This window comes from Pygocentrus nattereri, chromosome 19 (assembly GCF_015220715.1).
Source record: "Pygocentrus nattereri isolate fPygNat1 chromosome 19, fPygNat1.pri, whole genome shotgun sequence".
NCBI lineage: Eukaryota > Metazoa > Chordata > Actinopteri > Characiformes > Serrasalmidae > Pygocentrus > Pygocentrus nattereri.
The window spans coordinates 23,961,402-23,976,476 of record NC_051229.1 but is presented as its reverse complement, the minus strand read 5'-3'; the positions used below and the strand labels follow the sequence as shown (position 1 = coordinate 23,976,476).

At 39.7% G+C, this 15,075-nt stretch overlaps 1 protein-coding gene across 1 annotated transcript; it reads left to right on the top strand.

Annotated features, from left to right (window-relative positions):
- The first annotated feature begins 249 nt into the window (after positions 1–249).
- On the top strand, positions 250–13,832 carry LOC108428330 (armadillo repeat-containing protein 1-like). Its single transcript, XM_017699247.2, has 6 exons — positions 250–917; positions 1,336–1,427; positions 1,542–1,749; positions 3,384–3,500; positions 4,552–4,626; positions 8,900–13,832. The coding sequence occupies exons 1-6, from the start codon at positions 756–758 to the stop codon at positions 9,095–9,097; spliced, it is 852 nt and encodes a 283-aa protein (XP_017554736.1). The 5' UTR covers positions 250–755; the 3' UTR covers positions 9,098–13,832.
- Positions 13,833–15,075: the final 1,243 nt, after the last annotated feature.

Here is a 15,075-nt window from a genome sequence, read left to right as displayed (position 1 = left end):
AGTGTAATACTGACGATAGGAGTGCTTTTTAGAAATCTTGGATCTTTTAGGGATCTTCAAAATTAGCTACAAATATCTGTACCACTGGCACACAGGTTGGTATTGCTGGAAACTTGTACTTTCTGTAAGGCTCTGTACCACAGGATGTGCTCGAATACTACAGGAACACGTTCAAAGCGCACCATTGATTGGCTTGTACCAACCAGCCTCATCCAATCACACGCGAACGGGCGAGGCGGAGCCCACAGCCTTTTGCTCGGAGAGGATGCTGAGGTTTACTAGCAAGAGCGGTTAGTCCCTGCGCTTATGTTGTCAGTTTTTGAAAGATGCAAGATGATGATCAAAATTCGTGAAAAGGACTCGGATAATGTAATATCTGATGTCGTGTAAGCTAGATGTATCTTCAAAGCCTTTAGGAGTATTTTGTAGCTCTGCTGGTGGACAGTGTGGCGTGTGCTCGCAACTGTTTTGTCTTGTTTGTACACAAATGGGCGTAGCGTAGTGCGTCCAGTCATTTTAACAGACGTTAAAAGATGCAAGGCTACAGCCACAACCGTACTGCACACCGACTGTAGGCAGAAATCTGGAAGACAGTTGACCAGCTAGCTCTGGATAAAATACATAGGCCTAGGTTAAAATGATCAGAAATGACGATAAATTCTGACTGTGAATCGTTTGTAGCTTGTTGGTAGCGCGCTTGAAGACAGTTTGCTTCACCGCCGAGTGTGTATGGGTCGCTTAGCTCAGACGGCAGTATGAGTGCGGAGCCGGACGCTTTAGCCGTAGTGAATCAGCTGAGGGAGCTGGCAGCGGATCCTCTAAACCGGCGGGCCATAGTGGAGGACCAGGGCTGTCTGCCCGGTCTCATTTTATTCCTGGACAACACTAACCCACAGGTGGTCTATACAGCTCTGCAGGTGAGGGAGACAAAACGTACACACACGCACTTATTTAAGGGACCATGGGTTTCTGGGAGACAATCCATCTGTTTAAGTGACGTAATCTACCGTAGCTGACTGTTGTGTGTGTGTGTGTGTGTGTGTGTGTGTGTGTGTGTGTGTGTGTGTGTGTGTGTGCGCGTGTGTGCGTGTGCGCGTGCGCGCGCGCGTTTGTCCACATGTCCTCGCAATGGGAGAACAACATGACACATGCCGTTTTCACCACAAATTCAATTGTTTTGGGAAAAAAAACTAAAAGAGCAGAAATATTGCCTTTTGGTTACGGTAAGGTTATGGCAAGGTCAGGTTTAGCTGTATATTACAGTAATGCAGAAATCAATGGAAATCAGTCGAAGTTCTCACAAGTAATGTAAGTCAGACGTGTGTTTATGTGTAGGCTCTACGGTACCTGGCTGAGTGTCGTGCTAACAGAGAGAAGATGAGGGGGGAGTTTGGGATGCTGCTGAGTCTACAGAATGTAGTAGAGAAGTGAGTACAGTGCTGCTCTCACTCACAGATAGACGATTCTGTTTGGCTGAGAGCTGAACTGAAAAGCTGTATGAAACATCTGGGGTTGTGATTCTTTTCCTGTGTGGTTTCCAGGACAGCAACGCCGGGGGAGACGCGGCTGCTAGCATCTGAGGTGTATGAGCTGTTGAGGAACGTAGGAGCAGATGGAGGAGAGGAAGAAAGAGATGGAGAGAAGGATGAAGAGACGGCCCCCTGCAGGCGCAAAGCTCAATTTTTCCTCGGCTCATCCAACAAACGTGCTAAAACTGTCATATTATACATCGATGGCCTTGATGATTCGGTGTGTGTGTGTGTGTTTTCTGTTGCAGTGTCCTGTTCCTCATGACTGATGATTCTCAGTGAAGGTGTATATTGTTATTTGTACACAGTTACAGTGATATGAAGTTCGTCCCTGCAAGCACACTCCAAACTGTGATACAAACACCATTGTTCTATTGTTCGTGAAGCTGTAACAACGGGTGCCTTCTGACCCCTATGAGATAAAGAGCTACCTCATAGAGATAGCACCAGTCTGACACTAGATATCAGGTATGGAGCTAAGATCAGCAGAAAATACTGGACCAGATATCAGATGGTTAAATAGTATGAATCAAATCCTGTAACAAACTTAGCAATAGTACATTCTTATGTTGTGTGATGTCATGTAGTAGTTTCATCTTGTTGAATAGTGTTTGAGTGGTTTGTGCATGGCAGCCTACATTTAGATGCTCATCTTAAAGTGGAATTCCACCGATTTTTTTGTTCAATTTTGGTTTAGTTCTCTTACTGAGATGTAATCAAAGTAACTCAGAGTGGTTTGATGTGAACTGGATTACTGTAGAGAAACTCACTGCTTCTTTTATTTACAGCTGTGTTGATAGGAACCAGTGGCTACAGTGTTGACAATGCAATGATTTTATTTACTATCCAAAACAACCAGTAAACCTACACATGTCTTCTTAAGTTTTATATGTAATGTTAATAATAGTTAATAATAACTTTCAGTTTGTCAGTTAAATTTTATTTTGGGAAAAAGTCCCTCAAGCCAAAATCGTATTGCAAAACTAGTGTAAAACAAGGTCACAGCCATCAGGCAGTATAATCCTAATAATTTCATGTAATAACTTTTTGTGAGGGAGCTTTTAGAGGCATTAAGAGGTCTTGTTCCTGTCGCATTGATTGTGAAAAATTCTCTCTGTAAATCTCTCTAGAAAGGTGGGTCCACATTAAACCACTCTAAATTACATGTTTATACCTTCGTGATTTAATTATCTGCGATGGACTGGTGGTCTGTCCAGGGTGTATCCTGACTTCCGCCCAATGACTGCTGGGACAGGCTCCAGCTCCCCCCTGTGACCAGAAGGATGGGCGGTTTTAGAAAATGTGTGTGTGTGTGTGTGTGTGTGTGTGTGTGCATGGGATTTGATTGAAAAATTGTGGAATTCCGCTTTAAGATCATTTCTGCAATTAAAATAGGTTCCTGATGCAGTATTTTGCACTAATCTTTATTTTAAAACTTAACAGCATATTTTGTGTAATTTGCAGACATTTTTGTTACACATTTAAAAAGAATCTTTGGATTTGGCAACATTTCCATTTATTGTGATAGTAACACTGTTCTAAATGTTTAGATTTTAAACACTTTTCTGTAAAACTTTTCAGTCACAATTTAGTAACATTGTTTACCTTCCTTTATTTTAAAACAACTTGGGGAAAGCATCAAATAAACTAGACATCACTGCGTTATTTTTAAAAATAAAAGTTCTTCTACACTGATGTTTATTCGATGTTACAGCCAAGTGTTCCCAAAATGGTCATCAGTTATGGTAACAGTACAACTGTGATTCATTTAAAAAAGGTTTTATGGAAAAGTGTTTTACAATATACTTGTTTTACAAAACTGTAAATGTTTAATGTAATATCCTGTGAATGCAGGAGCGCAGGTCCCTCTGTGAGGATGCTCTACTGCGGATTCGAGGTGTGATCAGCTTCACTTTTCAGATGGCAGTGAAGAGATGCATTGTCAGAATCAGATCTGACCTAACTGCTGAGGTAAAATGCACACACTCAAAAAATGAAACATTAACATATATTTCCGTGGAAGCCCTTATATGGCACAGACCCGAAGCAAGGATGGTGAAGGATTCAGCAAGCCAGATATATGTAACACACTGTTTGTGGTTTTGTGGAATTTGTATTTTAATGTTTGTTGTTTTTCCAAAACCTAATACTCCTATAATTTCAGTTAATTGCTAAAACAAAATCATTTCATGCACATGCTGTACAATCCAGGCATTCCTGAGTAAATTATTGTCCAAAAAGGTTTAAGATTCTCAAGCACTTCCATTGTTAATTTGTTACAGAGCAGTATTGTTTGTGTGTGGTTTGACACTCAGTGGCCTTTATTCATCAAAGTGGTGTTTAAAAAAATGCCTTTAATGACAACCATAATACTCTACGTCTGATTCATAAAACTTTTGTATGATGTGTAAACACAGTGCGGAAATCCTGAATCAGTTTCAGTGCATGAAATCTCATTTATATGTGAAGCACTCCTTAATTAATTTTGATAGTATTGATTGCTTTTTGATGGGGCATGGGGGAATGATGCAATTGTGCATTTATTCTCATAAATTAACATATTTAAATGCTGTATTACTGCAGTGTATGAGATGCATTTGCACTAGTTGTGTTTTGTATTTTGGATTTTTTTGTGCAGTATGACTGGTACAAAAAAGCGCAGTATATTTTTAAATTGAACATAAAACAGCAACATTTGTTTATTTTACTGAATTGCCATGCATGTAAATTATTATTGTTATTTTTTATTTTTATTCTTATCATTGGTATTTTATATGATAATTCTATTCATAATAGATGGGGTTGGTTAACTGCAAATCAAGCATTTTTTTCAGTTTGTGAATATATTATCCTTAAAATGTACAAACAGAGTTTTGATGACTTAAGGTCCACAAATATGATTATCATGCGAAAGGGTTTGTGCTCCCTTGTTTCTGCATTCTTTGTCTGTCTCTGGTGGTGAATACATTTGTTTGACTTAAAGTTGCAGTAAAACACATAACCGTGCCTCCTCTCTTGATAGACTCTGGCCAGTGCAATTGCCTCAACTCAGGTGCTAAAGGCTCAGCAGGTGGTGAAAGGAGAGAACGGTGATGAGGTCAGACTTTAATACCATACTTATGTTCATACTACTACTATCCTTACTTTAAGACACTCTGACATTAATCTTAACACTAACCATCACTTTTATGCTGACCTTTCTCTAATACCAACCCTTACTCTCAAAAGAATTGTTCCTTTACCTCTACATCTAACATTTATCACTAATGCCTAATCATATCCCTAAAACGAACACAGTTAGTTCAACTTTGCATTGTAATTTTTGGAAGCAAATGATGGTGAAGTTATTCTCCATCCCTCCTTCTCTAAAATTAAAAATGTTTATTGTTAAAACAATCTGATCTGCCTAGTTAAGTCATCATCAATTAGATCCTTAGCTGGCAGCAAACAGATATTATTTAAATATGTACTCTTGAATTAAATAAAGTTACATTTAACAATAGAATAACATGGGACTTATCTGCTGAATGTAAGTGAAATTTTTTGTGAGTCAAGTGCTGGGAAAGAAGAGCAGTTTCTGCTTTCTCACTGAATTCATCTGATAATTCTGTTCATTTCTGTTTCAATTCTTTTTTTTTTTTTCCAACTTCATTTCTGACATACTGTATCTACCTTTGTGTAACAATTGAGTCAGGAACTTAGTGAAGCCATAGGCCGTGTTAGAAATTCAGCTTTCAGGAATCAGAAGTCAGGAGACCTTCAGCGTAGACTTGATTTTATTGACACACATGAAATGTGGGCACAGCTTAGTGGATCGCAGTCAGTCTATCACAGCCAGTCTGACTAGGGATATATTAGGAGAACCTTATAAACACTGGAAGTTGTGGGAGGAGGATAAAGGTGTGGAAAAGGGGTAAGGGGAGGGGTTAAGCAAGGGGGATGAGGGTGATAAGAAGAGGGGGGTTAAGCAAGGGAATGCGAGGGGGATGAGGGTGATAGGAAGAGGGGGTTAAACAGGGGGATGATGATTACCCTATCAAAAGGACAGAGGTGCCGACTCCCTGCAAGGATGGCGAACATCAACACTCCTTGATGGTTGCCACCCTGGAGGGTTATTTTGTGACCATATGGTCAGCAATCAAAGGGCCAAACCAACAATGCAGGGAGTTGACCACCTTAGATCAGCAGATAGAAGCTTAATTTCTCTCAATTCCCCCTTTGATTCTCCTTAATGGAGAATCACAAAATTATGTTATGACTACAAGTCTTTATTAGTGCAGAAGTGCCAAAAACATATGGTGTCTTCAGGTAGAGCTGGTCTATGATGGATGCAGGTCAGGGAGCTTGGATGATTTGCTTCTGCATGATGGAACGTCAGGTCTTCTGTGGGCATGCGTGTGCAATCCCATGCATTTGAACCATAGATCATGGTTATGATCATGCACAGTGTTTGAATTTGTGATGTATTCATGTTGTCCTGGTGAACTTGACAGCGTCTGTTGCTTGGTAGGTCGTCCTCAAGGTCTCATCCTTGTCTCCAATCAGCTGCGCAGATTTTCTTGAGACGCACGTTTCTTGAAGAGTCAACAAGGCATCTAGAAGTCCATGCAGTGTCCTGAGTGGATGGGGACACCGTCTCCGCTGTGTGGTTCTATAGAATACACAAAAGGAACATACGCAGTGAACTGTTCATCAGCAAAATTTGAAGATTTTCATTCAATGATTGTCATGCAGCTCCCCACTATCTGTCCCTCAGAAAAGGCTGTTATGGTGATTCACAGTGTTGTGGAGTCTTCACCTCAAGGGTAACCCCCATGATAATAGAAATCATAGTTCTTCCTTGAGGCTCTGTACATCACCCACCTCCTCTTTTACTGGCCCTTAAAGTCATTTTTGAGGAGCAGGCACAACCTTACAATGAGAAACATGAATCCATGTTTTCTTTCCTTCACATTTCACTGCTGAGTTAGTAATCAAAAGAACCTGATATGGGCCATCCCATCTGGGTTCTAGAGATTGTCTGTCATGTTTCCTCACCATGACCCATTGACCTGGAATTATTGTATGGCCACCTTCAGCTGGTTTGCTCCAAGCGCTATTGGCCTGACTCTGAGCTGCCTGTACTGCTTGTGTTAGTGTTTGACAATAATTAAGAAGTGCATCTGACAGTAAATGCACATCTGCTTTGCGGAGATCAATCACCCCTGGAACCAGCATTGGTCTACCTGTCACAACTTCATAAGGACTAAGCCCAACCGTTTTGTTGCTAGTTGCCCTTATACTGCAAAGTACCGCTGGCAAGGCTGCAGGCCATTTGACACCCTGACTGTGGAGTTTAGTCAGTCGTTCCTTGATGACACGGTTTACACGCTCTACCTGTCCTGAAGCTTGTGGTCTGTATGGACAGTGAAGTTTCCAGTTCACCTTCAGGAGTTTACAGACAGCCTGTACTACCTGTCCAGTGAAGTGAGTGCCTTGATCTGACTCAATTTGCTCAGGAAGACCCCACCTAGGAATAAAATCCTGCACTAACATTTTAGCAGTGTGTGCAGCAGTGCCCTTGGAAGTTGGATAACATTCAATCCAGCGAGAAAATTTATCCACTATGACCAAAACATCTTGTTTTCCCTCGCATTTAGGCAGTGTGATGTAATCTACCTGTAAATGGCGAAATGGACCTGGAGGCGCTACTGTCTTAGTAGCCGGACTGCGCATCTGAGGAACAACATTGACTTGGTTACAAGCAACACAATTTTGAACAACTGCTTTAGCCTGTTCCCTGAACTTAGGATTCCACCAGGAATGTGAAAACTGATTTACCATCTTTTCCACTCCAATGTGACCTAAAGAATGTATCTGTGTAGCTAAGTAAGGGAGTAGTGACTCAGGTGCAACTAATTTTCCCCCTTTGGTCCAGACACCATCTGGAGCAATTTTTGCACCTGAGTCCAGCCATGTCCAGAGTTCCCAGTTTGGGGAATCGGACTGTAGCTTGTGAATAGAAGAAATGTCATTAGTATTACACTCTGTATTAGTGAGGGATGCAATGAATAAACGTTTTTCTTTTTCTCAATAAGGTCAATGAAGTCAAGGCCCATTACCCTTGGATGTTTAAATTCCTTGGACAGTCTATCCAATGTGGCGGCATCCAAAGGAATGTGGCCAATCTGTACCCTTGTTTCCTTGACTTCACCACCCCTATTGAGGACCTCAGCAGATCTGATTGTTACAGGTCTCATTTGAAATACTTTACTCTGAGTAGATTCAGAATCTTCATCAGAGAGTGAGCAGAATGCGTCCATGTCTGGGTACAGCCCATGCAACATTGGAGGATTTTCAGCCTCTGTGTAGCATGGCTGACCTGGTCAGCAATCAAAGGGCCAAACCAACAATGCAGGGAGTTGACCACCTTAGATCAGCAGATAGAAGCTTAATTTCTCTCAGCCGGTATAATGTAGAAAAAGAACTGTTTTACTGGATTTGAGTGCCTGAGTACTATAACACTACTCATTTATAACTCTAGCGCTATCCATGCTCTAGGCCCTACAAAGATATGCGGTCAGATTCAAGTTAAGTCAAGACAACTGCATTTATGTAGCAAGTACAACATATGTGGCTTTTTATGAAACACTGTAGGGCCTAACTCTGAGCACAGAGAGTAACCACTGTGAATTTCAACATGGTATGGAATGCTTATAAATCATGCCTAGTACAGTTTCTTGGCATGGTAACCTAGACTTGCTCAATGTAGCAGAACCATTTGCATAATGGTGGATGGATTAATAATGTAGATATTCACTTTCAACTTTACTCTCATAACACATAAGATATGAATGCTGATTCATACATTTTTGCCTTGGTTTGAAAGAAAAAGAAACCATAAACATGCACAGGAGTCTATGCCGGTGCAGAATGGCAGGATTTGGCCATGGTAACCTTAACTCTGCAGTACAGAAGAGACTATTATGAAAAGCAGCTTTACAGAAAACTGTTTAGAAAACCTAACAAGAAAGCCATGTGCAACAGTGGGAAAACTTCCAAGATAACATGAGAAAGAACCATGTGTCACATAGCAAAACGGCAGGATGGCAGCAATGAAAAGATGCTAACTCTGACCGTAACTTTACATTACCCTAACTCTGTTCTTTACAAAGTGAAATACTGTGAGCCTATATGTTTGCTGATTTTCTCCTTTTTTGCCATACTTTCAGTGTAGCACTTCGGCCATAGCTGTAAAGCTGCAAATCACTACTGAAACTACTACTGTTATTTGAAACCAATGAGCATTTTTGCAGTAATAAATCTGAATCTCTACTGGCATCACCGGCCAAGCTCATCCAACTTTCAAACTCTGTTCCTGTGTTGTGTAGGTCCTGATTCCATTCCATGAGGAAGGGGAGGGTGAAGAGAATGTGTCGATGTGCACAAATCTGCCAGAGTACCTGTCTGAGGATGACAGTCCAAGCGTTGAGAAGGAGAAGGTTCTGAGCCGGGTTGGTTCTGCCAGTGAGGGCAGCGGCTGGCTTGCCTCTGCTGCAAACTTCCTCTCTAGATCATTCTATTGGTGATCACCTACTGTACTGAACACTCCTGGGATCTCTATATTCTGGTCAGAACTTTCTGTTGGTGACCACTTCATGCTCTCAGCATTCCAATGATGACTCTTTGCTGTCCAAATCTGCTGCAGGGATCAGGGGCAGTTTACAGTTGCAGAGAAAACTCACAATACACACACACTTCCACATGTATACATGTGAAAGTATTCAAACTGATTTAAAGTTTAATTTTTGTTGGAAAAAAAAGACAGATAAGTAACTAATTTTAACTTGTAGACAAATTGTAAGAGCATGTGAGTTCATATAAAAAAACTGATTAGAAAAATGTGTGAAGCAGGAGAAAATGTTGATGATTTTCAAGGGGTTTGAATAGTTCATTAAAGCACTGTATATGTGCAGGGCCTTTGTCACAAAATATTTCCAGTCATGTGAGTTGGTCTGTGTTGATACGTACATTTGAAATTGCGCTCTGTCTTAATGACCCTAGTGTAAATAATGGGCACATGATACCACTTTTTATAGCAGTCCCTTAAATGTACACACAATAATCTTAGTTTGTAATAGGTTTAAATTTATTTAATGGGCCTTTTAAGTAGACAGTGTGGATCAGCAGTGAGTGTGGCATTTACACATAACAGGCTGTAAGATTTTAAAAGTGGCACCAGTTAATGAGAGAGCTGTTGAGAGGCTTAATTTGACTACTTAAACTTAATTGGTATGTCTCAATGCCTAGTGAGCTACATAGGGAGCTAGGCAGCGTGGAATTGAAATGGAAGCTTATTGAGTGATAAAGCTATTGCATCACTTATTTTTTCTTTCAACTGCAAGCTATAGGTGTTTATGCACCTTAGGCATTCACATTGTTGCAGCATTTTCTGTTTTTGAGTAATGCTAGCTAAGTAGCTAGGTAGCTCCTTAAGGATATATTCACTCTCCTGAGATGAATTGTAGTTCCAGCCATGTTATTTAATGCTTTCCAGCAGTTCATTATGTTTAGCAGTTCATAAGTGGCAGGGCTCTTAAATATTGACCTGCCAGAACTCATGTACAGCTTCTGTATCCTTTACAGCAACCTGCAGAAGTGTTTTTCCCCATTTATCTCGACTTTATTACATTTATATCTTAAACTCTGATGGGCACCCAACCAGGAGGGCTCACACAGAGAGTCAGGAGAACAACAAGATAAGGAATGGACTATGTTCACCATGACTCAATAGCTCAAATGCAGCGCCAGGAGTGGCTTAGGCACCTTTCTCTAAGACACTGTTTCAGAAGTAGTAGTATTGGGTTCTCAGATGTTTCCCAGAAACTGTCATGCAATGGTGGGTTGATGCACATTGCATACCCCAACCACAGCATTATCACCCTTTGTGTTTCTTTATCTTGAAGCTTTTAACAGGGGCAGTTGCCAGGCTGGATGGAGTTATGCTGACTATATTTGCTGAAGTGGGGCTCCATTTTTATTGTCAGTTTTTGTGAGCTTGCATTGATTATCACACAAGGCAGCAACACATTGCTTTGTGCTGGACTAGGCTGATCCTGAGTCTCTTTGGCTTCATTGGTGTGGCCCTACTGCTGGTGCCCCTGGGATAGCAAGGGTAGAAAGTACCACCCTGATTGCTTTTGCTACTGGCTTAGGTGTCCTGTGAACGAAGGAATAGTCAAGAATAGTTTAGAATCATGTTTGGTTACCAGACTTACCCGTGTCCCTTCTTTGAGTGGTTGGTCAAGGCAGGCAGGATAGGCACTTGGATCTGTAATTGTTAGCTTTCTTGTTAGTGTTTTAGGAGTACTTTCCACTTTGACACCCACTGTAGCAAGCTAGTGGTTCAGGGAAAAGAATACAGAGGACCAAACCTCAACTGAAACATTAGCTTTTCGCTAATGAATCACTCATTTTAACAACGATCATGGGGACTCCTTTAAAGGAGCAAATGATATGATTTGTAGTTTAAAACATTCCAAAACTATCAGCAGAATGTGATGAAATAATAGTTCTGACATTGTCCAAGATGTCTGTGTATTGTGTTGTAGAGATGTCTGCTGAAGTTAGCATGCTAACCAACAGGCCTGTCCTTTTTCAGAATACCACTTAGTACCTCAAGGGACGACAGTGAGTCACTGTAGCGTCAAGTCTGCCATCAGTCCAACATAAGATGATGGGAAAATATTAAAGAATTGAGATTGAGATTGCATTTGACGGTTTAAAATCCTGCTGTACCACTCACAGTGTTTTGAAGAATAGTCTCTCTTGTATCACAAAACTTTTAATCAGATCCTCAAACCATGTTTACCTGACAAATCATTTTTCATGTAGGATTGAAAGTTGAGTTGTTTTTGTATTGAAATTGCAGTTTGAATGAGTGCAGTTTTTATCACACGAGCTGCAGTTTTTTAATACATTTTAATACATTATCTTAAGTTTTAATGGGGGAATTTTAACCTAATAACACTTGGGAAATGCCTGTTTGACCAATCAGAAAATGCACACATGTTCTGTATATGTGACAACACAACCATCATAACTAAATGGTAGTCCTGTGCATTCTGCTTTCAAGGTTTATTTACTTACACCAACTTACACTTTTGCACGAGTAGTGTGTTGCGTGTCCTTTGGCCTTTAGAAAAGCCTGAATTTGCCTTGTCACTGCAATTTGTGTGTGGAAGAGGGTAGGGGTGGGGGTTAACTCAATAAACAGGGAACAGTTTCAACTTGATTGTCAATAATACATACTTGCACACTGTTTGTTGCCAAATCACCACAATAACCACAGCCCATACACCCCTCAAAGGGATTTGTTTTGCTTTGTATCTGTAAAAACTTTCCAGCACTCTATTTAGTCAGAAAAACAAGTTCTCATTATCTTTCAAATTTCCTGTTGATATTTCCAATTTTTCTATTCTTCTCATAATGTCTATCATGTGTTTAGGTATGAAAATATTCCTTCATTGAAACTTCTGCCACTAAAGCATAACAGCTGCTCACAGACACACAATATACTTTAAAAGTTGTGGTATTTATGTTATTTATACACTTTATTTATGGTAATTAAAATTTAGTAATGATACTGTAATTACAGTTTTGGTGAATATATTAATTAAGTGTCTAGTCATCTTTCTATCTAAGGGATGCGTCAGTGCCTCTGTGGGGACAGTCAGCAGCTCAGATCCATCGATAACAGTTTGTTTTGTAATGTTCAATTATTAAGATGTATTGTGCAAAAGTCTTGGAAGGCCAAGAAAATTGCTTAAAACTGATTATCTCAGGATTAAATGTCCAAAATACATTCCAAAAAAGTTTGGGACAGTATGTGAAATGGTTATAAAAACAAAAAGCAGAAAACAGAACCCCCCCCCCCCACACACACACACACACACACACTCCACCATGACAAACAACTCTGCCAACTCTACAGTGATAATAATTGCTGCTTTTCTTTTTTGACCCAGAGAGCGCAACGTCCCTTTTTTCCAAGAAGAATTTGAAAGGTCGACTCAACAGACAACAAAACAGGTTTCCACTGTTCATTAGTCTGTTTCGGATGAACTTGAGCCCAGGGAAGTTTTTGAGCACTATTAACATATGACAATTGACATCCTCTATACATAGTACAGTCTTGAGTTTGTGGATGCAGTGACAATGTTCATTGACAGCAGTTTTAAAAATATTCCTCAGCCCATATGGTCATATCCATCTCCATACGATGCTATTTTTATGCAGAATTTGCTTATCACTGTTTTCTGTTTTTATTTACATTTTACCTACTGTCCCAACTTTTTTGGAATTGGGTTAATATTTTGCCTGTAAAGACTTTGTATGATATTATACAACAGTTAGTTGAGAGGTGTTCTAACTGTGCTGATATTTCGCCATAACATTGCGGGTTTTTCACAAACACTGTATCACTCAGCTAAGACGCCATTCTTAAGCAACGAGTTTGCCAACCATTTGAACGTTTTTACTTCTTACTTTGCACACAAACAGAAAACTGATACTTTTAAGATCACATTTGACCTACAGCCAAATGTGGTCAGACGCTGAAAGTGAGACTATAATGTTACTAAGTTCCCAAACTGTCATTACCGCTGAGCAAGTTTTTCAGTCGGCAGCTGTGACAGAAGAACACCTAAACAACCTGAAATTAGCCAGAAATTAACCACATACCATTCGCCAAATGTGTAGTCTTATCTTTAGAGTCTGAACAAATTGGACTGAACCATAAAACTGCCGCGATAAAAGTGGTAATGACAGTTTCGGGATTTAGTTTAAGGAGCTGAAGAACGAACTCCCCCTGTTCCCCCCTCATTGCGCATGTCGAAATCATGACGTCTTCAGTTGCCGCTGGTCTACAGGGCTTAATTGGCTTAATTCGTTTGTGTTTGTACAGTTATTTTGGCCTGTTCCTCGCGGTAAGCGGATTATCACGTAGTTTGCAAAATTACTTGTAATTAAACACGTCTTCAAGTATAAAATGTGCTGTTAGCAGATGTTTTAATGCTCAAACACTACATGGGCTTTCTTGCTAATGCTAGCTTTGGCTCTGTTTTCATCTAATTTTACTCCCAGTAACATAAATTAGAGTTAATGCTGTTTCTGATTTAATTACCGTACAGGCAGACACATTTTGTTGTTCAGACTTCAGTGATTTTCAAGGTGTATTTATGTCCCATATCCTCATGGGTCTGCTAAGATGTGTGAATAGATTTGAAATTTGTTGCTGAAATAAATAAACTACATTACACAGCACAGTAACTAGTCTGTGTTATTATTGTTAGACTACTCATCTCAGTGCACCTAGGAAGTTAGATTCCCTGTAGTGTAGCTGAAGTCTTACTGTTATGGTACTGATGTGACTTGTCTTTACAGTAACTTTTATTCATATTATACAACCTTTACACTGAGAATACAGGGGAAACATTTTTAACCAGAGTCTGAGAAAAGTGGTTTCCCCTTGTATATTCCAGCTGGAGTTGATTAATTACTTTTTAAAAGTGTGTTTTGTGCTAAGATCCTGTTGAAATACTAGTTTTATGTTGTGTTCGGATGGATTTAGTTTTACATAGAGAATGTGTCACTTTTTTCACTATATCAGTAAAAATTTTGTCTTTTATCTTCTAAAATAAGCAGTAGAAATAACCTCAGGTAAAATTTATTTTGTGTGAATATTCATATTCTGTGGAAAAGGAGTTTCTTAAGCATGGAGGCTTAAGGAAGCATTTTCTTGTGTTCTCTGTGACTAAAATCAAGCCATTATGTGCTGTCCTACCTCAAGCATACAACTCATAAGATTATAACCTAAACAAATACAGAAAAAAAATACTTGATTTTATATGATGATATTGTATGTTGATTCACAGGTTTATGACTATACAGTGCATTCACTTAAGACAGCTGGGTAAACAAAGGAATCTAAAAGAAATGTTTTGATATGTTTTCTATTTTTTTTTCCTAGATTAAAGGCTGTGTGTAAATTGAATAGCCACTCCCATGTCTGTCATCTACACCATGGTTTCTTATCCTGTGTGAGTCAGCGGATTGTGGTAAACTTTTTTTTACCCTTTCTTTCATGAAGGATAATCTGAATAGTCTTATAGGTGTCAGGCAGTGTGTTCATAACCATTTTATGTAAAAACTTTCTGTAAGGGAGATTTTAGCTGGTTCCTATTGCCACAACTATAAATTTAAAAAAAAATTCAGAGGAAGTTTCTTTTAAAGCTGGACCTGAGCTCTGCAAGGGCACTAGATCTCCTGTAGCCAAGCTGGACATAGGTCAATACCTCCTGTATAATAAAATGTATGATGAGTGTTGTCGCTCCTTTGTCTTGCAAATTTTGCTCTCAAAGCTTTACCAGAGTGGGGTCAGAATACTTTTGACAGTATTGCCAGCTTGCCATGAAGTGCTGGAGAGGGGTGGCCAGTTTCTAAAACATCCAGTGGGACATTATGTCCTGTCTGTTCAATTTCTGTTTGCTGACTATTTTCAAAGGTC

Excerpts from the sequence above, each read along its gene's own strand:
- LOC108428330 (XM_017699247.2), top strand. The coding sequence starts at position 756 with ATGAGTGCGGAGCCGGACGCTTTAGCCGTAGTGAATCAGCTGAGGGAG. Across the intron at positions 3,501-4,551 it reads GATCTGACCTAACTGCTGAG|ACTCTGGCCAGTGCAATTGC; the intron begins GTAAAATGCACA and ends CTCTCTTGATAG. Across the intron at positions 4,627-8,899 it reads AAGGAGAGAACGGTGATGAG|GTCCTGATTCCATTCCATGA; the intron begins GTCAGACTTTAA and ends TGTGTTGTGTAG.